Source organism: Artemia franciscana, chromosome 11, assembly GCF_032884065.1.
Source record: "Artemia franciscana chromosome 11, ASM3288406v1, whole genome shotgun sequence".
Lineage (NCBI taxonomy): Eukaryota > Metazoa > Arthropoda > Branchiopoda > Anostraca > Artemiidae > Artemia > Artemia franciscana.
In genome coordinates this window covers 23,478,479-23,505,812 of record NC_088873.1, presented here as the reverse complement: position 1 = coordinate 23,505,812, position 27,334 = coordinate 23,478,479, and the positions used below count along the sequence as shown (strand labels likewise).

The window sequence follows — 27,334 nt, the reverse complement described above, 5'->3', positions numbered from 1 at the left end:
ACCAAACTCCCTTCAAAAGAAATCAGGGAGCCAAACGGAGCAGACAAAAACTACGGCTCGAACGCAACCGCTCCGGATCTTGATTGCAGTGCGCTCGAAATTGAAAAACCAGATTTTTTGACCCGTCTCCAATGTACTGCAACGGAAATCCTCAGTATCGAAAAACCCACAAGGCTTCAGAGAAACTCTATCGATAATAACTGGATAGAATACAGAAAAAACAGAATTACAGCTTCCGTAGCTGGTGCTGTTTGTAAAAGGCGGTTGAAGACTGTGGGTTCATTAGTTCGGCAGCTGCTGTATCCCAGAAACCGCCAAACAAAGGCAATGGAGCATGGTCAGATGTATGAGCCTGTAGCTATTGCAGCTTTTGCAAAGAGAACGGGTTGCATTGTGAACTCTGCTGGGCTTCACAAGTGAACTCTGCTCATTCACAAGGAATATGGGTTTCTAGGGGCCAGTCCGGACGGGATAGCAATTTTTCCTTCGGGTGAGAAGGCTCTTTTGGGGGTAAAGTGCCCTTTGACAGCAAAAGGGCTTACATTGGAAGAGTGGATAGCGCTTAAAAAAAATACATGTCTTGAAAAGAAAGTTAATAGTGATATAAAGCTGAAAAGAACAGATGACTACTATTACCAAATTCAAATGCAATTGGAATGTTGTGACATTGATTTTGTATACTTTGTAATATTTTTAGGGGAAGAAGAATTATATTATGAAAAGATTGGTCGTGACCGAGAATTCTGATCTAACAAAATGCTGCCCAATCTACAAAATTTTTATTTTGAGGCACTGTTACCAGAAATTGTCGACAGAAGGTTGCCAAGAAGTATGGAGATACGAGAACCGTTTATATAAATCCAACTGTGCTAGGTATGGGTAGTTATCATGTGTCATTATAGTCTTATCCGAATACAAATTCAGATATACAAATACTCAAGCAACACTCGAACTTTAGAATATTTTTTAATGAACCCGTATGGATAAACTAAATAAAAAAAACAAGTTTTTTTAACTGAAAGTAAGGAGCGACATTAAAACTTAAACAAACAGAAATTACTTTGTATATGAAAGGGGCTGCTCCGTCCTCAACGCCCCGCTCTTTACGCTAAAGTTTTTTACTGTTTTAAAAAGTAGAGTTGAGAGAAAGAGTCAAACTTTAGCGTAAAGAGCGGGGAGTTGAGGAGGGAGCAGCCCCTTTCATATACGAAGTAATTTACGTTCGTTTTAAGTTTGAATGTTGCTCCTTACTTTCAGTTAAAAACATGTCTTTTTTATTTAATTTCTGAACGTTTTTGAACTAATGCATGTTTGATTTTGGCTCTCCACAGATGAATAATTAAAACGAAATTTGCATATTTATATGACTTTCTCATAGTTTTGACCGAATCACTTTAAGAAAAAAGGAGCGGGGGAAGAGGCTTAGTTGCCCTCCAATGTTTTGGTTACTTAAAAAGGCAACTAGAACTTAATTTTTTACGAACATTTTTGCTAGTAAAAGATATACGTAACTTACGAGTTAGCTTACGTAACGAACTTCTGTATTCTGTTAGTTTTAAATTAAAATGCTGCTCCTTACTTTCTGTTGAAAAAACTGTTTCATATTTATTTTTGTAATGTTTTATTTTTAAATAATGCTAGAAAATCCTGCGCTCCCTTCATGGAAATTTTCTTCCCCCATGACAAATTCCTCCATGGGGAAGTTCCTCCAACATAACCCCATGTTCTCAGCCCCTCCCCCCAGCCAAAAATCCCCCTGAAAACGTCTGTACACTTCCCAATAACCATTACTATATAAACACTGATCAAAGTTTGTAACTTGTAGCCCCTTCCACGGGGATTCTGGTGGACTAAGTCGTCCACAAAGACATTGTTATAAGGTTTTTCGACTATGCTGAATAAAATGGCTACCTCATAATTTTGATCCGGTGACTGTGGGAAAATAATTAGCACGGGAGGGGGCCTAGGCACCCTCCAATTTTTTTGGATCGCTTAAAAAGGGTACTATATACTTCATTTTTATATATAATTCACTTATATATAACTTCATTTCCGTTGAAATGAGCCCGCTCGCAACATTCTAGGACAACTGGTTCGATAAGATCATCCCTGGAAAAACAAATCCACATTTTTGCAGATAGGAGCTTGAAACTTCCACAGTAGGGATCCCTGATATGTTGAATCGGATGGGTGTAAATTTGGTTTTATTACTTGTAGCGGGTGTTTCCCTCTATTTTCTAAAATAAGGCAATTTTTCTTAGACTCGTAATTTTAGATAGGTAAAACTGATATATTTAAAGTCAGCATTAAAATAATAAATAATAAGTCAGCATAAATAACTAATAATGACCAGACCACAGGCACACACGCAGGGGAGGGATTCACCCACCTTAACTTTGTAAAATGCTTAATTTTCTCAGTGAAATGTTTAATTTTCCCGTGTTTTCCTGGTATTTCTTTCGTAAGAGTTGAACCCCTCTCCTCCCCCCAAAAAATCTGGAATAATAATTTCTCTAATTTTCTCCTCGAATAATAGTTCTTTTGCAAATAAATATTCCTATTTACTTGCCAAATTACGAAGCATGACAATACAATAATCGTAATTTTCAGTGAGAAACCCCTTGAGTTTAATGACGGCAGTGAAATCTAATAACCTTGAGTGTTTCTGTGATTTGCCGCGATTGAAAAAGAATTGAACTGAGAGTATAATTTCTGGAAGTGCGCAAGGCCTTAAAGACTTTAGCGTTAAGAGAGCGGTACTGAGGAGGGGGCAGCCCACCTCACAAGGAATAATTTCTGCTCGTTTAAGTTTTGATGTAGCTCCTTACATTCAGTAGAAAAAACTTTTCTGTTTTTTTAATTTAATATAGTACATAAAGTGATAGCTTCTTTCTTTTCCCTAATCATAGAACAAATCGGGTATCCATGATTTTCGTTCAGGTGGGGGGCACAAAAGAAAATTCAAAAGCATTAAAATTTTGTTGATATGCATTTTTTTCAGTTTTTGAAAGTCGGACAAAAATTTAGGAGAGGGGGTCTAATCCTGCAACTCATCGCCTCTGGATACAGCCGTGCGCGTAACGTCTACCTTGCTTCGTACGAATCAAATTCTCCTCTGCATACACGATCAATGCATAAATGCTTACAGAAAAAAAACATTATATGTTTCCTATAGTTCAGCTTAAGATAAAGTGTCAGATACAACGTTTAGCTTATGATACGAAGATATACAATTCATAAAACTAAGTACTGTGTACTGTTTATAAATGCATGCTATAAAAAAACTATTTGTCTACTTACTTAGGGATTACATAATTTCCATCATCAGAATCATCTAGAATCACAGCTTTGATCCAGGGAGCCGTTACACGCATTACCTGGCCTCTTTTTGGAGCCACGGATCGATCACCAGCCAAGTCTCGAGCCCTTATTCCGCTACAGTCAACTATAATATCGTAGGTATCAACAAGCTGAGCCCAGTTTTTGATTGTCTGCTCAACCACATTGCCACGGTTTTTCCGGAACTCCTCAAGAAGATACGGTAAAAACTTGGAGCATTCACAGATGTATGTAACAAAACTGATTCCTTGTCTACAAATGCAAAGACTTAATAAATAGTCACAAACCGTCGATCTTTTTATTAAAGCTTAACTATTTCTAAATTCAAGCCTAAGACCTGGTAAATTATTTCACTCTTTAACTCCATATTCATTTTTTTTATTCGTAGTTACACCTCCATCTATACCTGAAATTACATTTCAGTTGTAAACTGAAGCTGAAAACAGCAACATACACACATTTAAGCATAAGTAGTGGAATATAAAGTTATTCCATGAATACACGTGGATTTGAACCAGAAGTACAGCATAACATTGAAAAATCCCTAGAGCTAAATCTTCAATTGATATTAGGCACCACGCTGACCTATATCAAGGGTGGCATCTAAGCCAAGCCACCTCTTTTCAAATTCTCACTGTTCTTTTTAGTCTCTACATAATGCTGACATCGCCAGACATTTTCATAAATGCATCTCTCATTCCTTCCCCCCTGTCCCAAGATAGATCTCTGTACATGCCTGGTATTAAATTACTTCTAAACTTCGATGTCAAGCGACTTGACAGGGAAATTAATATAGTTTCTCAAAATACTAAAAACAATAAGGATTATAAAATTGTCACAAAGACAGCAGGCAGGTTGAATAATCTTTAATAATGAATAATGTTTATCATTACTACTCCTGTCTGAGAGGCAAATAACATCATGTTTAATATTATTTTATTTGTTGTTACAAAGATGTGATTAAGATAAAGCTGATCTCTATCCATTTGACTTACAAAAAATCACTCAGTCCCAGTGTGCTACTTCCCTGACGCTTCACTAATTGAGTGAACAATTTATTTGCTGCACATAATAAATTTTAACTATCTTATGTAAAATTACCTAAAGAGCATTGCTACCAAATATGGTAACCCAAAATATCGCAAATCTTGCTCCATTTTCAGTTGGAGAGACAAAATGATAATTTATTTTCCAAAATTTAAAGTTGTTTCTTGAGTAGTCAGAATATTGATAGCCTATTAAACAACATCGACGCAGCATGAAAAATGTAGTAATGACCTCGACACTTAAACTCCACTAGAGAATATTCATAGTCATAGATAATACTTTAAAAATAAAAACCTTAATATGCAGAAGAGATACTGCCGTTTATACTCGATTACTCCAAAACCGAATCATGATTTCGAATTGGTAATGGTCTATTAAAAACTATACCTGATTTTGAAAATAAGTTCATATTAATTATTAAAAACCGTTTTATAAATATTTATCAATTTGTAATTTTATTCAAAATTCATAGTTGAATAAGATAGAAACACCTCTTGCATAGATTAAGACTCATTCCTTTGTAATTTTCTGAATGTTTAACAGTTACCAACTGCAAAATTGCAAGACCCTATTATCAGTCTCCCAGATCGTATACAGATATCTAAAAGAAACCATTGGCAAATATTGTTGACATATTTTGGTTCCGTTTTCACTTGGGGAGTGATAAATAGTTACAAAATGAAACACTAAAAATATAGCATAAAACGTTTTGAATAACTGCAGTTTGAATTTACTAGGTTGAGCGTAGATCATGCGAGCGGATATTACAATTCAAACAAGTATAAGCCAGAAACGAGGTATCTAGCAGTTTTGCCACCGTCGCCTGTCGAAAGAGCACCAACGTCGCTTACCGAACACCGCATGCGACGGATTCAACTAAAAGCGTTCTTTTTTTTAGAGAATTTGTTTTGATTTCAGATAGGGACATCAATTTCCAAAAATGTAAGAGGGAGGCAAAATCTTTTTTTAAGATCAAACAATTAATTTGACTTTTCTTTCAATGAAAATACTGAAAAAGGTATTTTCCAATGGAAAAACAAAAAGGCATTTTTTCAAAATCTAAGAAAGGAGTAATTTCTCTATTCTACAGCAAAGTTGAGTAAAATATGGCATTTAGTACGCTTCCAAGTGAGCACAAAAATGGCAACAACCTTGACGCAAAATTACGGCGGATTTTATATATTCGTAAAATACGAATACAATATGCACGCCTTGGGATTCTAAGGAGCGACATTGAAACTTAAAACCAACAGAAATTACTTTATATATGAAAGGGGCTGTTCCCTCCTCAACTCCCCGCTCTTTACGCTAAAGTTTGACTCTTTTTTTCAACTCTACTTTTTAAACAGTAAAAAACTAGCGTAAAGAGTGGGGCGTTGAGGAGGGAACAGCCCCTTTCATATATGTAGTAATTTCTGTCGTTTTAAGTTTTAATGTCACTCCTTACTTTCAGTTAAAAAAACTTTTTTTTTAAATTTAATTTCTGGACGTTTTTGAATTAATGCATGTTTTGATCTTGGCTCTCCGCACATAAATAATTAAAACGAAATTTGCATTTTAATTTTTTTTTTTTGGCTAAATGGCTTTTTCATAGTTTTAATCGGAAGATTTTGAGAAAAAAAACGAGGGAGGAGGCCTAGTTACCCTCCAATTTTTTGATTACTTAAAAAGGCAACTAGAACTTTTAATTTTTACGAACGTTTTCATTAGTAAAAAATATACGTAACTTACGAATTAACTTACGTAACGAACTTCTATATTCGTATATTTTTATTGCGTATATGAGGGGGTTCACCCCCTCGTCAATACCTCGCTCTTTACACTAAAGTTTAAATTTTGTCCCAATTCCTTAAGAATGACCCCTGAATCACAAAGGCCGTAGAATGAATAGTTAAAATTACTAAAAATACTTTAGCGTAAAGAGCGAGGTATAACGAGGAGGTAAACCCCTCATATGCGTAATAATTTCTGTTCATTTTAAGTTTTAATGCTGCTCCAAAAAGGGCCAGTTAAAAAAACTTTTCATATTTATTTTTCTTTTTTTTAAATAATGCTAGAAAATCCTGCGCCCCCTTTATTGAAATTCTCTTCCCCCATGACAAATTCCTCCATGGAAAGATCCTCCCACGTGACCCCTCCCCCTCAACTTATCTCCCCCACCCAACCAAAAAAATCCCCCTGAAAACGTCTGTACACTTCCCAATAACCATTACTATATGTAAACACAGGTCAAAGTTTGTAACTTGCAGCCTCTCCCACGGAAACTGTGGGGGAGTGAGTCATCCCCAAAGACATAGTTATTAGGTTTTTCGACTATGGTGAATAAAATGGCTATCTCAGAATTTTGATCCAGTGACTTTGGGAAAAAAATTAGCGTGGGAGGGGGCCTAGGCACCCTCCAATTTTTTTGGTCACTTAAAAAGGAACTTCTAATTTCCGTTAGAATGAGCCCTCTCGCGACAGTCTAGGACCACTTGGCCGATACGATGACCCATGAGAAGAAAAAAAACAACAACAAATAAACACGCATCCGTGATCTTTGTCCTGGCAAAAAATGCGAAATTACACATTTTTTGTAGATAGGAGCTTGAAACTTCTACAGTAGGGTCTCTGATACGCTGAATCTGATGGTGTGATTTTCGTTAAGATTGTATGACTTTTAGTCGATGTTCCTCCCTATTTTCTAAAATGAGGCAAATTTCCTCAGGCTCGTAACTTTTGACGGGTAAGATTAATCTTGAAGAAACTTATATATTTAAAATCAGCATTAAAATGCGATTCTTTTGATGCAACTATTGGTATTAAAATTCCATTTTTTAGAGTTTCGGTCACTATTGAGCCGGGTCGCTCCTTACTACAGTTCGTTACCACGAACTTGTTTGATAGATGCAAACACCATGGGAAAATTAACCTAACAAAAAGTCAATTGTTGAGTTAGTCGTTTTCTGGACAAGAAAGAATTGGCCCAAAGATTAGGTCTTAATTTCCTGTTCAAAAACTAGCAAGAAGTCTTGGTAAAGCAATAAAAGAAGAGAAGATGAATACAGGCCCAAACAGAGGCATTTCTCCTTTGTCATTATTTGTTATGGTTTTTGGGAATTAAACTATGGAAGCATACAGTGTATATGATTAATAAAGTTATCCAAGAGACACAAATACCTTAATCCAGGCCTTCCTATTTTTTGTATTTCTTTGTCGGGCATTTCCCTGAATCCATAAACAGTATTCTTCCACGCTGGAAGAGGTTCGACTTCAACATTGACTCGATAACATGGAATTAAACTTATCCCTAATCTCCCAGCATCTTCACTTTTCCAAAGCGATTCAAGGAAATCATGTGTGGCCTCTGACCAAATCCTAAAAAAGCTCAGTACAGATTCACAGTCATTTTGTTTGGAGGAAAAGGGTACCTTAACTTGTGTTCAACACAGCTTTTTAATAAACTTTTGCATGTTCACAACACTCTAAACATGACAAAAATCCAGATATTAAAACGTCATTTACAGCACACCATCGATTAGGACAAACAAAATTATGGAAAAAAAACTCTTAGCCCTTACACCATAAAGATGCACACTTCTCATCTTTTTCAAGGAACAACAAAGAGCTAAAACTGAAAACTCATAATGAACGAAATTATGAATCAAGAAAAAGAAATGGGCAAACCTGTTAACTCAATGTTTTTGACGACAAGGCCATGCCAGAATAAATGTCAATTTTGTACCTTCACCAGGTCTTAAGCCCTCCAGTAAAGGGACACATTACTTTCAATAATATAAATGCCAACAAACAACTGCAGGACTAAGCCACCTGAGCTGCACACAGCTGCACACGCTTCTCCCCCACTCCAGTCCATTTGAAGCTCCACTCTTTATCATCTCCCATAAAAATCCCATTCGTTTTAGTCCTCCTTGATTACCTCTTCCCACCTCATTCGGAGATTGCCTGCTTACCTGCTTTTAGTTTGGCCTGCTTCGGATTACCTGCTTTTCGTTTGGCCTCAGATGAATGACCAAAAATAACAAGCTTTGACAATTTGTGATCCTTCATACGCAAAATATGTCCTAGCCATTTCAACTTTTCTTTCATGACAGCTCTATAAACTGGGATAGAACTACATTTTCCGTAGAACTTTTAGTTTGGCATACGGTCAGTCAAACGGCTACCTAAAATTATCCGTAGAAATTCCTCTGGGAAACATCTAGCAAACGTTCCTCTGCCTTTCAAAGCGCCATATGTTATTGCACTGTATTTTACACTATTTCCTCACAGAAAAAAAATTCCATAAGATTATTTCAAAGTGAACGATTTATTAATGGTTTAAATCGAAAACGTGATTTTCAACCTGTATGATTTCAGACGGAAAATAGACTTATGGTAACTCCAACGACCCCTTTCTCCACAAGCTTTTATCAGAAAGGTAGAGATGTTGCGATTTATTTAAGGTGGAATTTTGCAAAGATCTCCATTCTGTACTGATGGGGAAAAAAATTGGGTCCCGGTCTAGGACATCTTCAAATTTCCCTAGTGGCCCTTGCAATGGAAAATTTTTAGCAGAACAGAAGGAATTTGTAGCCTCTTAATTGTATCAAAGAGGTGCAATGACTTTCAATCAGTATGATAAAAGGTACATAGTGGGCATACGGCACATCGAGCACCCCTTCCACTCTCATCAAAGGTTTTAAGTGGAAAAGTAGGTGCACTCCGCTCTACTAACTGCACAACCATGCAAGAATATCTAAACTATACGATCAGAGGCACGAAGTTTTTGTCCTTCCAAGACCACTTCATAGGCCCCTATCACAAATTTTTCAGTGGAAAAGCAGGCCCATTTTTTTCTCAGTAATCGGCTAGAAATTTATGGGACAAATACCCTGGGCTAATTGGACATCAGAATGAAGATTTTCTGAGCCACATTTCCCCTCCAGCCTCTGATTCACTTGATTTTTATATAGTGTGTATTTTTGGGTCAAGGGATCAGAGCTGGCAGATATTGAGAGGCGTCAACCACTTCTGGGCCCAATTTAACGTCCAGACCAATGTGCTTACACTCACTTGCAATTTGGCATGGTACCTACAGCCAAGGAGACGTTAATCAAGAAATTTTTTACCGTTGAGGCCAGCAGCTCAACACTAGCAGGCTTCAGAAATTCCGTGTTTGAATATTCTTCCTCCTCTGCAACAAAGATTGATTTATATGTAAGCATTGTGCCTTTTTCATCCTATCTTCAGGGATAAGGGGTCATATACTTATGCTGATTGGCTTACCTTGTTTTTGTTTCTGATACAGTTTAGCGTGCAAAAATTTGTCTTCGTGCAAGTGGTTACACAATGATTATCGATAATAATGAAATACATTTACGTAGATGTCCAATTATCAGTAAAGTGTTTAAATTGCAATCCCTTGATAATAGACACAACATCAAGTTATTTTTACCATCGAATACAAATGAAACGATTAAAAGGAGTTATGTAAGGAGTTACGCAGCCTTAGTGTGTAAATGTCACAATTTTAGAAACAGCAAAAATTATGCTAGGTTTTATAGTTTGAGACAAAGTAATAAAGCATTAGCTTGTCTACACCATCTAGATACTAACAACATTGGGTGTCAGGCAATAGGGAAAGTTGGTTTTAACAACACAGTGTATTTTGAGATCATCAAATCATTTAAGGAACGCATCTTCTTTTCTTTTTTTTCTTTTTTTTTATAAGGAAAAAATTTCTTGTGACATACAATATTTAGTCTTGACGGGTTGACAACTATGGTGCATAATTGATGATGAAGAAACGAAATAAAAAATTAATCCCACGATATATTTTTCACTGACGAAGACCAACAGTTGCTGCAACACTGCGCATCACCATAGCAACCTAGGCCTGGTTTTTATTCTGATTTAACTGAACACTAATGTGTTATTATATAAGCGTTTTTAAGAACTCGAAAAGATTTCACCGATGATGACCAACAGTTGCTGCAACACTGCACGTCACCATAGCAACCTAGGCCTGGTTTCTATTCTGATTTAACTGAACACTAATGTGTTATTATATAAGCGTTTTTAAGAACTCGAAAAGATTTCACCGATGATGACCAACAGTTGCTGCAACACTGCACGTCACCATAGCAACCTAGGCCTGGTTTTTACTCTGATTTAACTGAACACTAATGTGTTATTATATAAGCAGTTTTTAAGAACTCAAAAAGAGCTCGGAACCCCTCAAAACGAAAAAAGAAGTTTGGTCAAAAAAAATTACACCAATGAAATGATCAATGTCAAAAATCCATAATTGGAGGTTTGCACTTCCCCAGATTGAACGACAAGGAAAATCATGTCCCCTTTTTTATTATTATATAGGAACTTAACCATTTAGCCGCATTTTTTATTTTCAGCTAGTTATTTGATTTTCATATGATTAGATTTTTTACATGTAATCCACTATCTGTGTATTTATGAGGGATATAGAAACCATTATACCTGAACGTTAATGGACTGTAGGAATTCCTAGATGTAAAACTATCTGAACAATCAACCACGTTTTATAGCAATCGTTTGAAAAGAAAAAAGACCTGATTCATTCTAGAAATAATAAAGTCAACACAATCCAAAATCTAAAAGAAAACCTAAAAAAAATCCAAAAGAAAATATGGAAAATTTAAACAATATGCTACATTAAGCTAGACTACGATGAGTCAAAGGAACATGACATAAATTAATGATAAATTCAAAATAAAAGACGAGACTTCGATCAGAAGTAAAAACATCAATCTGACATCTTTTTATCTAATCTTCGAAATAACGTCATTTATTTTAGTTCATATCACTACAGCTATTAACACAGACGTGATAAAGAGCATGACAAACAGATATCAAACGGAATTCCGTCTATTGAATGATTGTTCCTTTTTTTTCATTTGGTTTTGAGTCTGATAACAGAAAATATTGTTTAACTACAATTTAGAGAGGAGTTAGCCAAACACAATTCAAAAAAATAATAATAATAAATATAACGATAATAATTCAGCTTGCGATGGTTATAAGTTTTTTCACCATTTTTGGGTATTAATTCTTAATTTTCGAGAATTTCTTACCAAAGTATGAAGCTAAGGGTCAGTCACATGCATTGATACTAAAATATAAGAAGTTTAAAACATGAAGTCAATCGATTTGGGTTTAGAACACCTCATATATTCATGAGCTAATTCAACTCAAGATGACAAAATAGTCACAGTTGCAGCAATAGATGCAACTTAGTAAAGAACGAATCTTTAAAGCCTACTCTGAAAACTTCATAGCCTACAGGTAATTACGGTCCCCGACCTTGAACAATAAAGAAGATCACTTTTTTGCATGCATAGCACTGATACGTTGCCATTTTTATTCTATGCTTCTTTTTTTTCTTCACTGGCAATGGGGCCCTGGAACAGCACAAAGAGATGTTTAAGGACTCATGTAAAACTAATTTCTTTATATCTAATCGCTTGTTATAAATTCAACTATAAAACGCTATCTAAAGTGCAATATGGCACCCTACAAGTGCACTTTGGGTCCCCTATTCCGGAATGGAAAGGCTGAGAAGAATGAAAAGGTACTACCATAATTTCCATGGCTGAAAACCATAGGCCTGGGGTATACAATCCCCTCTCTTCTATATCCCCGCCTCCTAGCCCCCCTTAATATTTTTCATAAGTCGTCTACTGATTAAGAGAACTAATCAGACTACTGCAACATTATAGCGCTGTTTACGGTCTAATTTTAAAGCTAATTTTATAACAACGCGTTTGTTTGTTTTTTTAAATCGTCGTAATAAATATTGTCATAAAATGCAACATGGCACCAAAAATTACACTATTGGGGCCATATCTGGAGATTAAATGCTAGGAAGCACGAATGGGCACTACAATAATCTCCATGATCGAAAACCTTCCTACTGAGCTTTACAATCCTCCATCTTGCATACTTTCCCTTGTAAGTTTCATATATCGTGGGCTGACAAGCATAAATACCAGGCTACTGCAACATCGTAGAGAGATATTTAATAGCTCATTTCACAGCTCGTCTTGTTAAGTACGTCTCGATGACTCCATCACAAAGTGCTATAGAACAAAAAAAGGTATTTTTGATGCTGCTTCTGGAATGTGCAACCACAGCCCATAGCAGCCGTAAATTTAAAAACGTGATTTGAACGTCAAGGGAGAAAAAATTGCCTTTTGAAGCTTATTCTGAAAAAGTAAATATTATTTCGATTAATGCAAATAGTGAAAATTTATTAAGAAAGGAATTTTTTCGAAATTTAAAAAGAGCATAAAACCCATGAAAATGCTTTTTTCTTGTGCGCTCACGATTTTCTCTTCTCTTTATCTGCGGTTCAACACACCAATAGACTCAGTTAGGATAAAAATGCGAATTGATTAGATAGCGCAAAGATAAGAAAGCTTTATATCTTCTTTGGATTTCACTTTCTGGCTTGAATATTAAGACCTTAATGTTTTAGCCAGCAATTATTAAATCTTGAACTTTTTTGCTCCCTTCTGTTTTCCACTTTTTTTTAAACTCTTCTTGCAAAATGATTTTAGTTCCTCTCAAAATGTAGAAGTCCAAGAAGAAAAAATAACCAAGAGAGTATACTTTTTTATTAGAAGCTCCAAATTGTCTGCAGTAATGCAGCGGGAAAATTGCAATAGTAATGACATTGATTTTTGTAAATTATGTTAACTATGCATCAAAATTCGTTTAATTTCCTTCAGTTTTTTTAGAATCGTCATCCTTCGGTATATAAAATATTCCGTATCTATATTTCAGTATATAGTCGATAAGAGTCAATAATAATAATAATAATAATAATTTATTTATAACCCACAAAGTACATTAAACTGTGGAGTAAACACACAAAAAAAAGAAAAAACAAGACAAAAAACATAACAACATAAATAACATAGCAGCATAACGACATACAACATAAATAAATTACCTCCAATCAAAAAATGGCCAAAGAGGGTCAAAAACACCGACCATTTGCCGAGTTTTAAAACATATATCTTTAGATAAATGTTTCAGTCGCGAGGGCGCATCAACGATGTCAAATTTAGAGACGACTGTATGACTCCGATACCACCGAGGCAGACGCAGCAAATACTTGCAATACTTAAAATATCCTGAGCGTATTTTCTTTGTACCCTTCTTGCGAAGGAGGAAAGCAAAACCAGAAAGATAAAAAACAACAGGGGCACAAAAACTAGAATAAAGACGGCATAGTCCATTTCGGTTATACCGACCACGATTTGGTGAAATTTTCGCGTATCCAACCCGCATACTTTTCAGCACGCTGGACGTAATAGCGGAGCAAGTAGACGAAAGTGACGTGGAAAAAGAGAGACCCAACCATTTAATACTTGCTGAACATGGTATAGTTGAAGAACCCAAGCAAAGAGGTGATGCTGGTGGAGGACTCCCAAAACACAAAAACTCACATTTGGAGGCATTAACTGAAAGGCCTACTGTGGATAGTGCGGCTGAAAGCCGGTAAAAGTTGGTAATTAGACTATTTTTTGTCCGGCTAAGAAGCAGAACATCATCAGCATATGCAACGTGACTAATGCTTAAATTATCATTGTAAAAAATTGACGGTTGAAGACGCTGGAGACACGAAGCTAAAACACATTTAAAAATGCTCGGGGATAACACGGCACCTTGCCTAACGCCTTTTTTAACAGGAATATACTCCCCTACCGTACCATTCCACTTCACCCTAACTGAAGAATTAGCATACCAATACTTAAGCACGGAAACAATAGAAAGGTTAACACCCGAGGCTGCTAGAGAAAACAAAGCATTTGAATGAATTACATTATCAAAAGCACTAGATATGTCAACAGTCAAACAATACAGGGGACTTTTTTGAGCAACAGCTTGTTTCATTAGCCTACCCACAATATGGTGAGCTTGAAAACAGCCCATACCTTTTCTAAAACCAAGCTGGAAGGGTGTAAAATTGCACTTGGAGTTAATGGCCGGTAGAAGTACATATTCAAATAGCTTACTAACAAAACAAGACACAGTGATAGGACGATAATTAGAGCAAGCACTGGGGTCCTTACCCCTCTTGACTATGGGAGATATACAACCGGACAAAAAACTATCTGGCACAACGGACTGTGCCAAACACATCTGAAACAATAATTGCAAATGCTTCAGCAGTTCAGGACAATCATAAGCAAAAAACTTGAAGCAAAGACCATCACTATCGAGAGACTCAGACTTATTCACTTGCATAAGAGCTCGGAGTATAACACCAGATTCCACCGACAACACTTGAGATTGGTTGATACGAATTGGGAGGATTGAGTTTACAAGCTTTGTAAAATGATTTTGGAGATTAATATTAAACGAAAGCAAAATATTTTTATAATGAGAAACGAAGTCACATAGCCGAAGAGACGAATTAATTGGAGGTGAACACTTAACACTGTTTATAACACGATCCCAGGATTTCTTGTCACAAGGACCATCCCAGGCATTCAGTCTCGCTCTACGCAGGGAATATTTGTACTCTCGTTTGGTTTTCTGTTTTATTTGATGTAGTGAACCAGAAGAAGGACGATTACAGGCTATCCACATACGGAGCCAGAACTTAGCTTTTTGTTTAGCTATCTTCACTTTAGGATCAACTTTCCAAAAGGGATTGCGAGTACCCGTTCGCACGCACTCGGAGGGTACAGCTGTTTTAGCGGCAGACTTTAGACAGAACACTATTTGCTGATAATACGAGTTGATATCTATCCGCGTTGAAGTTGTAGATACAGATGTTTGCAATAAGTGGAAAGGCACTTTAATAGATGATAATAACTGGGACAATGTCAATACATAAAGTGGAACATTGGTATTTTCCCAATTTAACTTTGAGAACCACTTGGGAGAGTTACGTTGCACAGAGGTCGCCATGGAGCAAGATAGTTGGCACGTGATTGGTAAATGATCGTCGTCGATTTTAGAGTCTTCCACATGAACTATTGATGAAAGTAGAGTTGAATCTGACACAATTACATGATCAAGGTTGGAAGTGAGATAAGCACGATTGTGAATATAAGTAAATAGAAGATCTTTGTCAGCAAGATGGAATCCTCCAGGTAGTGAATCGAGAAAGATTTCAGATCGGTCGGAATTAGATAATAAGTCAGTGTTCATGTCACCGGCGAGAACCCATTTGGTATTTTGTTTTGAAAGGTCGCTAAGTAGTGTTCGTAGGCGATTACATGCTTGTGAAAAACTAGACAATGACTGCACAGTCTTTTTATTACAGGGGAAATAAATGTTTATAAATGCGGTATCACCACATTTTATCGCTAAAATGTTAGCGTCGCTTTGCAATAATATCGGCTGAGTCTTGTGTCTGAAATAGATGGCCAGACCTCCTGATGGTCTTCCACGGGTTTTTTGGGCGGCTCTCAAGAAGGTATAATGGGTCCGAGAACGCTTTAGGCTATCAACATTCACTTTAGAGAGAAGGTGCTCCTGTAGAAACACAATATCATTTTCAAGTAGCTCACTTATCAGTAGATCCTTGTCTTTTGTACCATTAATATTAAGGGAAACAAAGCTAAACGGAGTTTGAGCATTCATTTATTAGCGTTGTTGAGAGCCGATCGGAGAACTTTGCATTTCAGGCTAAAACTTACGTGTTCCATAGTGCAATTTGCACATTTTGGTGAGGCTTGGCAAGGGTTTTCCTTGGAATTCACATGAGGGCCAGAACATCTGGAACACTTGGGATGTGCTGGTGAGCTGGGACAAGCTCCAATCAGGTGATCAGTACTTTGACAGCGAAAGCATCGACGCGGAATGGATTGAAAGGGCTTAGCGCGAAAAATTTCATATCCAATACGGATTCCCGACTCCAGAACCGCATTCAGAGCGGTTTGTCGACGAACTCGAGGCGAAAAGTACGAGAGTCGCCGATTTGACTAGCACTAATAAGTCCTTCCACTGAGGCCTCCAAATCAGCTCTTGAATAATTATGGGGTATATCCCGGACCACAGCTAAAGGCTTTTTATCAATCACTCTGGCTCCAACGTTAGGGATGGAGCTAGTAACAGCTTCAGCAAGCGAGTCGGCTGAGCGCTTATCGCGTACCATCACAACCCAGCTTTTGCTATGTGGCTTAGATTTTAGACTTATGATTCCGTCGTGACCATCCAACGTTTCGAGCTTCTTCATGCGAAGGATAGGGTCGCTGAGCTCCGGGGGTGGGTTTCTTACAACGATAGCGTATGATGGTTTTTTCGTATTTTGAGCAGGGGCTACAAGCTTAGACTGTCCCTCTGTAACCTTGGACGCAATATCACGCAGCTGTTCAAGGCAAGAATTCACCTTGGCACTGAGGGTACTGAAGGCATCGACAGGGATCATTGGCACTTCGCTGGGACATTTGATAACAAAGTCCGGAAGCTTTATGTTCTGGGAATCGCACTTTACAAGCGAAGAAATAATGTCCGAAGCACAGTTTAATGCAGCATTGGCTCCTACGCGCTTCGATGGGACTTCATTCGGAAAAAGATTTAAAAAAAGCAATTTACGGGTCTCACCAAGAGAAGAAGACTCGAAGAAATCGGCCAAGTACTCTTTTATCGTATCGGGCGAAACTCCTTTTGCAAGATTTTTCTGTACAAAGCACAGGATAGGATTGTAGAAAAGTTCATTTTCGCACCAATTGCCAATTCCCATTTTCTCTAGATTGAAGGTTCACTTGCGAGAGAAGTAAGGGAAGCGTTGGAGGCTGCCTACCTTGTCCCTGCAATTTAAGGGACAAGCCCGGCGGGTACCACGGCTCTTGCAAACAGCTCTCCCCCACCCTTCTGCTTACTTTTCTCCTCTCACTTTTATCGTAATGCAATCGTCTATAATATCGGAAATTATAATTATTTTTGCAACTGCTTAATCCTGACCTATATCATATATAGTTCATGAAAAAATCGATAAGAGAAATCACTGTTCCCAAGGGAATTTTCACTCAAGTCTGAAAATAATCCGCTTATTTATAATTCTTTGGACACTGAATTAATTATTATGAAAAAATTGGCTATATGTCAGGTAGAGACGATAATCCTGTACCAAATATTAGTGATAGGTTCAATCCAAATATAGGTCCTCACACCTTGAACTCTGAATCAATACTGATTCAGTATTGAATCGATTTTTAGATAAAATAAGGATAGTAAAATCCTTAAAATGAGTTTTCAGGTTACTTTTTTAAATAAGTTAGTGTTTTATGATTTTTTTTTATTATAAGCTGCAGTGTTTCTTTGGTGTATCAATTTGTGTTCTATGTTGCTTTTTTGGGGTATGTTAAAACCTGTGCGATGAGTTTCCCGATGGTGCGTTTTCCAGTATAGACACAAGAGGGTTGAAATTCCTTATAATACGTTTTCAAAAGTGTATTTTAAGTTTCACTTTTTGCAAAACGAGCGTATTTTCAGATTACTTTTCTCAATTATTCATGGTATTTTCCAAATTTTTTGATTACGTTGTAATTAAAAAAATAAAATAAAAAAAAACTGGGTAGGTTATATGAGTACGTAGTGAGTTTCCGACGGTTAGTTTTCCTGTATTGACTTGCTCTCTTCTAGTCCTGCTAGAATAATTAATTCTAATTAACATTGAAAAAGACTTCTTTTTTTCAACTTTCCTTTGGCTATTCCAGGTTTAATAACTAGTTTTCGGCGGTCTTGGTCTCCTTCAGCCTCCTTTAATCCCATCCAATTTTCTTTACTGCCTTCTGAATTGCTCTAGTCCTGTTCCAACGTCATAAATCTCTCCTAGCTGCTTTGAGGCTATTCCGACTTTCATAGGTCTTCCTATGAGAGAACTGTGAAAAAAAATTTTTTCATCCTTTTAGTACTGTCACTAATTCTTCCTCACAGAATATATCTGTCCCCACATTCCAAGCGTCAAAAGTTTTTCATTCTCCTCTATATCTTTTCCTGCAACTCTCATGATTTAGGATATTCTCAAAATGCTCTGCCCATCCCTCTTGAAATCTTTCTTTGTCACTAATTGCTCCTTAAACGGAATTAAATTAGCTTCGTTTTTCAATTGGTGATTCTAGCTCCTCATCCATCATTTTTAGCACGGGACGTTTAGTGCTGGGAGCCGGCTTTGCCCCCCCCCTCTGAAAATGCCCCCCGGAAAAAAACCTCGGAAAATACCCTCCATGGCTAGTTGGTCTCCAATCACTTTTGAATTATAATGTTACTCTTTATTTTAATAACAAGAGCGTAAACCAGAAATATTCCAAGAAATCAAGAGCGATTAAATATCAATTTCACATTTTTGATGTGTTTGTACCCCCTTGAACAAAATAACCCTCCAAACAAATGTCCTGGATACAGCCCTCGGGATTAAATATCAAATTATACCTCCACCCTCCCCTCATCTCTCGCTTAGAACCAATTCTGTATTTATCTGAAGACTCAATGAAATTTGGGATGTTTTGGTATTAAAATGCATGTTTTGAGATACTCCCACTTTGGGACCTGTCCTATCTAGGGATGTAACACCTCTTTCTGATAAGAGTTCCTATTTTGAGCAGTGAAAGGTCCGCTTTTGCTTGCTTTTAAACAGTACCAGTCCATCCAATCCTCTGAATGAGTCTCAGCCAATCTAGCAGTCAAAGACCTGAAACACATGTTCTTTGAGATGAGCCCTTCAGCCCCTCAGAAATCAAAAATGCAGTTAAAAGCTCAGAAATAATAAAGCTGCCGGTATCTTTGGCTTAAGCTCCAAATTACTGAAATATGCAAGCTCTAGAATGCTTCTATTCCTCCACACCCTGTTCTTCGAAATAAATCTGTTGTCAGTCCCCGGAAAGCTTTTCTCAATGGTGCTGCGGGATCGATGTCGGAATATTATTCATAGGATTCGGTGACCAGAGTAAGCTGGTTTTATGCCAAACCGTTCAACCGTCGAACAGATTTGTACGATACGACAGAAAATAGAGAAAGCCACAGAGTTCCAACAGAAACTTGTTTTTGCCTTCGTCGACTCTCGTGCTACGTTTGACTCAGTGGACCGAGAAGCTCTTTGGCGGATTCTAGAATCAACTGGCCTCCCTGAGCAATACTGCAGACTCTTCGAAGCTCAATACCATGGTACAGAGAGCTGTGTTCTAGTCAAGGGCCAGTGCAGGCCGGTATTCCAAATCATTAAAGGAGTGCGTCAGGGATGTGCAGTGGCCCCAGAACTCTTCAATGCCATCATAGATAATGTTATGACAGAAACAATATCACGTCTCAATTTTGGGCTCAAATTTGAAGACCGCATTATCTCAGATGCTGATGTTGCTGATGACTTGGCCATCCTAGCGGACTCCATGGATCAGTTGCTGGAAGAGCTTCGGATCTTACGAGAACAGGCCGCAAATGTGGGACTACAGCTAAACTGGGATAAAACGAAAATTATGGCTATGGTCCCGTCTTCTCCTGCTGTCAATTCTCCACTTAGCCTAGACAGAACAACTAGCATAGAGGTTGTCCAAAGGTAAACCTAAATGGGCTCCACAATTTTATCAGATAGATCGCTTCTCCCCAAGCTGCAAGCAAGGACATCCAAAATGTCTTCTGCCATGGTCAGTCTGAAGCGTCATCTTTGGTGAAAACGGAACATCAGTCATTCAACTATACTGCAGATTTCCAAGACCCTCGTCAGTTCTGTAGTGCTTTACGGAGCTAAAATATGGCATGCATCAACAGCATCACTAAAAGTCATCGATGAATTCCAAACGAAGAGCCTGAGAAGGATCGAAAATCTAACGTGGTTTAATTTTGTGAGTAATGAGAAGCTGCTGCAGTTCCCCAAGCAGTTTATACTAGGATTTCTACTCAAGCAACTGAGTATACCTTACGATGGTTTGGACAACTAATTCAAATGCCCCTGCACTTACCCACCAAGAAGATCTTTGACTTTGACTATACAAACTATATGATGCTTGCAAACTTCTGAAATTTCCAGTGCCTGGCACCTCTTCTGTGCACTTTCTTGGCAATGGAAACAAAACCACAAAGAAAAACAAATAAAAAATAAACCATTACAACAACCCCCAAGCATTGCCTGACAGCTCCAAGTAGTTGACAAAATAACAGGCCCCATTTTCCCAAAAATTCAGGTGTAAGGTGCAATCAGAATTAGGGAAAATTTGACATTGTGCCATCATTAGTTATTATGTCTGTGAAGCAATTGCTAAGTTACTCAGCCTCACTTAAATAAAAGATACTCTAAACTCCTTGTTGTTTCTTAGTACTGTGCCTGAGCTGATTTGCAAACCACGAATCCAAAACCGCAATCATTTGCAATAGAAATTGGTTTAGTTACAATATATACTCTTTTACCACCAAGAGAAGAAAATATTGGGAAATTTAGCAATTTTTTTCGTAATCTCTTTACTTATCAAGATCTGAGCAAGTTCAATGAAGGAAGGGGAGAAATGAACAGGTCTATTATGACCTGTCCAGAGCTTTGTTTGATTCTAGCTTTGCAATGACAATAAGAATAAGTGAGAGAAAGCAACAACAGAGAGCAAAAGTTCACACGTATTGCATTTTTTGCATTTTATTGCAATGTAATTTGATTGATATGATACATGCTAAACAGTACACATCCAATTATTAACACAGATATCATGTACCAAAGGGCTGGGGGGGGATACAAAAGAAGTTCATTTTCAATTCTCCTAGAGGGACCCACATGACAAATCTAGGTGGGTGGTTGCATTTTTGCTTCTTAATTCCAAACATACCAAATGAGAAAATTTAACGTTTGTGTCAAGAAAAATATTCCAGAGCCCTTTAGGTGGATTGAATATACTTTAACAAATCTTGATGGGATTTCTTTATGACCTCTTGGTTCAGATTTTGAGATATCTATGTTGAGTGCCACTCTTCTTTTCATTATCAATATTTATGACAGCCTTTTAAACAAGTCTATTAAACCTTTATTAAACAAGACTATTTAGACTTTGTAAACAAAGCAAATTAACAAAAGCAAGATTTACTGTAAGCCTGAGCTAAGTCTTAAACCACCTCAAACTTTCTGTCAATCTTACTTAAAATAGGTGATAACATATACATTCTATTATATTAGGACAAAATTAATCTTTAATTAAATATTTATATTATTATAACTTAGGTGAAAAACATATGGCTTAATGTAACCACAATTTCCCACCTGCTGCTGGTACAGTGATTTTGGAACATACCTTATTTTTTCATGTGGAGTGTCACCAAGTAAATATGGTCCCCATAAGCCTGCAGCACCATCGCCAGTCGTATTGGGAGAAAACTTATCAGCAATTAAAGTAACGGAAACAGCAGATCCATACTTTTGCTGTATGACAACTGCTGTGCTCAATCCAATTATCCCAGCACCAACCACACAAATATTAATCATTTGTAAAGATCTGAAAGAATCATGACATATTTTTTGTTTATGGTTATAAAACTAATCCACCAACACACCAGTATCTTTAAAGAAAAAATTATGAGAATGATTATTAGCTGCTATTCTTAGTTGAAGAGGTCAAAGAAACGAATAACAACATACATGCGTCATTTTCAAGGGAGAGAAGGGAAGAGGAGACACAATAGCTGTACAACCTATGCTACAATCTATTTTCCTTGAATTTAAAGATAGGAAACTTTATACTCTCAGTTAAGGGTTTTAAATGATGACAAACTGATTTGCTATCTCTTAATTAACAAAAGCCTTTTTTGTGCTTCTAAATGGTACTGTACTACTAAAACAGCACACTGCTGTAATTATATTTCTATCATTCACAAGCAATGCCCGAGTGTTGCCTATAGTAAAGAGCAAAGTGGCTTCCCTGTATTATTGTTACTTTTATGGAATGGTTGCAGGGATGTAATTTGCTATGGGGCAGAGGGCAACTGCCCCTCCCAGGCCTTGGTCCCCCCAAGACCCCTGTTTCCCCCCAATCCAGCTGAAATTTATTTTCTTTGATTTTTTTTTAAATTAAGATAAATCTGCATAATTCAAACATCAACAGAAACAGATCATTTTCTTTTTAGTTTATATATATAGTGCTACAAAGTACCTTTATAGTACTAAACAGTACCTTTATGGTACCAAATGGCTTATTTTCTAGTTTTTACTGTTATTTTCACTTGATTTGGGAAAATATACTACAACTTTACCCCCCCCCCGGAATTTTCACGAAATTATACCACTGAATGGATGAGAGAGAGAAGAAAAGAAGGTTTTATTAAAAGAAGTAAAGCATATTAACAACAAACCCAAAGTTTATAAAACTTGTATGGGTAGACATCACCCTTTAAAAAGCCGTACAAACACTATTACTACCAGCCATCTTTACCATCACCCCCCCAAAGAAAAAAAAAGATAAAACGATAAATAATAATAAAATAAATAAAAGTAAACAAAATAAATTAATTTTTAAAACTTATAAAAACTTTGGAAAGGTCTCATTTGGTTGGAAATTGAAAGTTCTAGTGACAATTTTTAAGAATCAAGATATTGGATTAAAGTAAAATGCAGTTTCTCACAAAAAAGGTACATTTTTTGTGTGTGTTGAGTATCTCGTTTCTTAATAAATCAAAGCATATAGCTAAAATCCTAGTCAAGCACAATATCTTAAAAATTGTGGTTCACTCTTTAAGAGCCAAAGTGCTGCCATCCTTCAAAAGGGCACTAGATATATTGGTTTACATTTAAATAATCCTCTCCAGAAATTGTACAAACATTGGTTCAATACAATCACTTTTTGGGAAACAACAAGACACACTAGTACAATCTATACAAAAAGTATGATGGTGCAGTTTTTATTTTAATTTGATATCATATTTGAGGAATTTCAGGCTCTTTTTGAAATTCTCAAAAGTTTCTTCTTGCAATTACAAATTATTGTATTGTTAAATCTGAATAAAAACAACTACTTTCAAAATAGTTATATGTTTAAAAATTTTACACCAGGCAGTTTCTTTCAAAACCTTTTTTTTCAACTGCTGTTTTTTTTCATGGGCAGTGGTTTGCTTTTAACTATGTTGTAGCTGCTGCAACAAAACTATAGGCTTGTTTTATTAATAAGAGAATCATCCCAATTCATTTCTCATCATTCCTGAATTTCTTCATTTTATTAAGGAGTGATGTTAAGTTTAGTTAACTATGGAGGAATAGGCAAACATTTCTGGTGTTTTTAAGGAATGATTCCTTCCCAGTCTATTCATGTCAAGGACTTGCTACTCATACAAGTCCTTATCATTCCTGAACTTGATTGGAAAGGTAAGGAATCATTCCTTAATAGCACAAGAAAAGCTGTCTTATTCCTCCTTAACTAACAGAAGTTAACATCATTCTGTGATTAAATGCTAAAACTGAAGAATGACATGAAATGATGCTTTCTTAATAAAACAGACTTCATATTACCATTGTTGAGCTGCGGGATGTGCTGATTCACATTAGCACAGTTGAACATGCATTAATTTGTATACCCATAACTATATTTATATAGGAAACAATCAACTTTCACATTTTCCAAGATTTCTGGTTTCCCTCTCCAGCTTCCCTAATATAATCAGATCTGGTCGGGATTTAAAATAAGAGCTCTGAAGCACAAGATCCTTCTAAATATCAAATTTCATTAAGATCTGGTCACCTGTTTGTAAGTTAAAAAATACCTCATTTTTTCTAATTTTTCCAGATTACCGAATTAGGCCCCCTCCCCCCTTAACTCCCCCAAAGAGAGGAGATCTGGTCCAATTATTTCAATCATGTATCTAGGACTTGTGCTTATGCTTTCCACCAAGTTTCATCCCAATCTCTCCACTCTAAGCATTTTCGGAGATTTCCAGTTCTGCCCCCCCCCAACTCCCCCCAATGACACTGGATCTGGTTGGGATTTAAAATAAGAGCTCTGAGTTACGATATCCTTCAAAATATCAAATTTCATTAAGATCTGATCACCTATTTGTAAGTTAAAAATACCTCATTTTTTCTAAATTAACCATCCCCCACTCTCCCCCAGATGGTTGAATCAGGGAAATGACTATTTCTAATTTAATCAGGTCTGGTCCCTAATATGCCTGCCAAATTGCATCACCCTACCTTATCTGGAATGCCCAAACTAGCAAAACTGGGACCAACAGACCAACAGAATTGCAATCACTATATGTCACTTGGTAAATACCAAGTGCCATAAACATAGGAGTTGAAGAAGAACTGGCTTGAATGAAAAATGAGAGAAGATGTTTGTTTACCAAGTGTAAGACTTATATTATAGGTTATAAAGTCTTTGTAATAGGAAAAGAGCAGAGTTAAAAGAATGAAATTATTTTCTTAGGGCTTATTCAAGGGTCTTAAATCATATTTAATTACCTTTACTTTTCTCCAAGATAGTAAAAAGCCATTGTCTAGAATGTTACTGCACATTGCTGGTGATTCAAAATTTACCCTGTTTAAGAGGGAAAATTTGCAATATTTAGAATTTTGGTGAATATCTAGTTTTACTGCTTTCCTTAAAAAAAAACAAAATAAACAAATAACAACCAGTGAAATTCTTTTAGCACATCATACATTTAAAAGAAATGGTAAAATTCTAGTTGATTAACTTCTTGTTATCTCAGAAATAGGTTAGGTTAGGAAAATGAAACTTTCAGGGATGAGTCTAAAGGCTAAAGTATGCCCTGGGAAGGTATTTTGAAGTACCTACCTCCACTCCTTCTCCCTCTAGAGGGCCCTGACCTTTGATGACCTTCAAAAATATGTGTGCCATAAAAGTGAAATCTTGCAAAATAGATCTTCTGCTTAAATGAAGTGCAACAAAATTGTTTTCAGCTTCACAATTTTGCTAAATCCCAATTTATGAGGTTTTAAAGATATGCAAATACATTTCCTAAATTTTGAAAAAAAACAAAAAAAACAACAATGATATGGCTCAGAATTCTACTCAAATAACAGGAATTGCATTTTCAGAACTAAAGGCAGAGAAAAAACCACTGGTAACTGAAAATTAAGGTAAAATGTTGTTTTGTCAAAATTTCAATAGGTATAGACCTGTCATGTAAGCAAATTTCAGGGCTCTCTAGAGGGAGAAGGAGTGGGTATTTTAAAATACCTTCCCGGGATATACTTTAGCCTGTAAACCCAGCCCCAAAAAATTTCATTTTCCTAACCTAACCTCTTTCTGAGATAGCAAGAAGTCACTCAAGTAGAATTTTAGCAAAGAAACATTGATGGAAAATGAGCACTTTGAAAAATCAGACCATTCAGGAAAAATGAATGAAAAATTTGAATTTCCAGGCCAAACACTAGGCTAACAGAGCTTGGCTTAACCAATACTTACCTGTAAATAAACGGTACAATTATAGATAATGGACTTTTCGGTATCTAGAAAAGTAGTTAAGTCAATAGACTGAAACTTTCAGGAGTAAATTCAGAATTTATATTATTCTAATGAAGGTGCTTTCAAGCTTTCTCTGTTCCTCCGTCGTTTATAGGGATTTAAATTTTTTTAAGTGGACAGTTATACCCTGTATGAATACAAAGTTAGTCACCTATGATTTAGGTCACGTTCGACTGATTCAAACAAAATGCCAATTTTAGAAATTGTGCTAAACTCGGTGTTTACACATAATAAAATGAAAAATTCGTTCGTCGTTGGTGAAAAATCTGGAAAGAATCCTGTCTTAACTGTAAAAATTTAAAAAATCCGAAATTTCCTGGCGAGCATAAGCCGTTTAGATTTTGTTTCCTGGTAATATACAAGGCCATATCTATTGGAGGATTTAAACCCCTCTCACCAAATTGTTGTTGGATTCGTGAAGACGTGCCAAAAATGCATATCAACAAATTTTAACGTGTTTTTTTTGTAAATCATCTTCCCCCACCTGAACAAAATTCTTGACTACGACCTTGGTAATATATGCACGTTTTCCAATATCGTCTGAACTTTAAACTAAACCCGACAGATGGTTCGAACAGTTATAGCTTAATAGTATTTACTACATTTCAACGCCAGAAAAAAAAATGATTTATTCTCTTTGGAAGAAAACAGAACATAGACAGTAGGTTTTCATTAAAAGGTATGCGGAAAATCATAAAAAAAATATGTTCTGAAATTCACCAGCTTTAGCTGATGAATATAAAACTTCCGAAAAAACAAAAAAAAAAAACAGTTGCTGTCTTTGTGTCAGGTACTAGGAGCCAAAATTCAACCATATCACTTTGTGGAAAATTACTTTCAAGCGTTGTTCGTCAGGTTAAGTGTCTAATTTTGTACAAAAGTAGATGTTTTGAATGACGAAATCTGCTAAGACTGATTTATGCACTATTGGGATAGAAAAATTAACATAAGAGAGTAAAAAGATAGTTCTTCAAAAATTTGAATGAGTTTTATAATTTCACTCATTGGCACACAATAAATGGAGAAAACCACACATATTGAAAAGAGTACTATTTAGTTTGAGAGCTAAACATGACCTTTCCTTTTTCATAACAGGATTTATTCAATGCTATCCCTTTAGCTAACAACGTCTAGATAATACAGAATTGTTCCAACGCACAGGTAGCACAGACCATGCATTTCTAGATACTACAGTGTCAGAGAAATGACTTCCTTATTATACCATAGACAAAGTAAGCCTTAATTTTATTGGTTCCACTCTTGGGAGTGGAACCGCTCTACTCTTATTGGCAGCCTCGTGTTTTACCTGGGAAAACTTGTTCGAAATTTAATTCACTAATTTTAACAATGGTAAGAAAAAACCTTCCTTTATCAAAACTATAAGCCAAAATAAGTACACGTTATTTCGCTACATGCCGACAATAAATGAAAATTTTACACAACAATTTCTGCAAAATTAATGAAAATGACCATTCATTGTCGGGTTTTTTTTTACACAAATATGCGTCTTTATTTTTTGAGCA

The 27,334-nt window shown here is 36.4% G+C and overlaps 1 protein-coding gene across 2 annotated transcripts in view; it reads right to left on the bottom strand.

Annotated features, from left to right (window-relative positions):
• Positions 1–26,050, bottom strand: part of LOC136032985 (D-aspartate oxidase-like) — a 43,587-nt gene extending 17,537 nt beyond the window's left edge. Inside the window, exons 1-4 of one of the 2 annotated variants that reach the window (XM_065713505.1) lie at positions 25,963–26,050; positions 21,633–21,833; positions 7,546–7,743; positions 3,301–3,591 (exon numbers count right to left, since the gene is read on the bottom strand). In XM_065713505.1, the coding sequence (XP_065569577.1) occupies positions 3,301–3,591; positions 7,546–7,743; positions 21,633–21,823 (680 nt within the window). In that variant the 5' untranslated portion in view covers positions 21,824–21,833; positions 25,963–26,050. Of the gene's footprint in view, positions 1–3,300; positions 3,592–7,545; positions 7,744–21,632; positions 21,834–25,751; positions 25,922–25,962 lie in introns of those variants that run through there. The other variant, XM_065713506.1, reaches the window with a different exon arrangement.
• Positions 26,051–27,334: the final 1,284 nt, after the last annotated feature.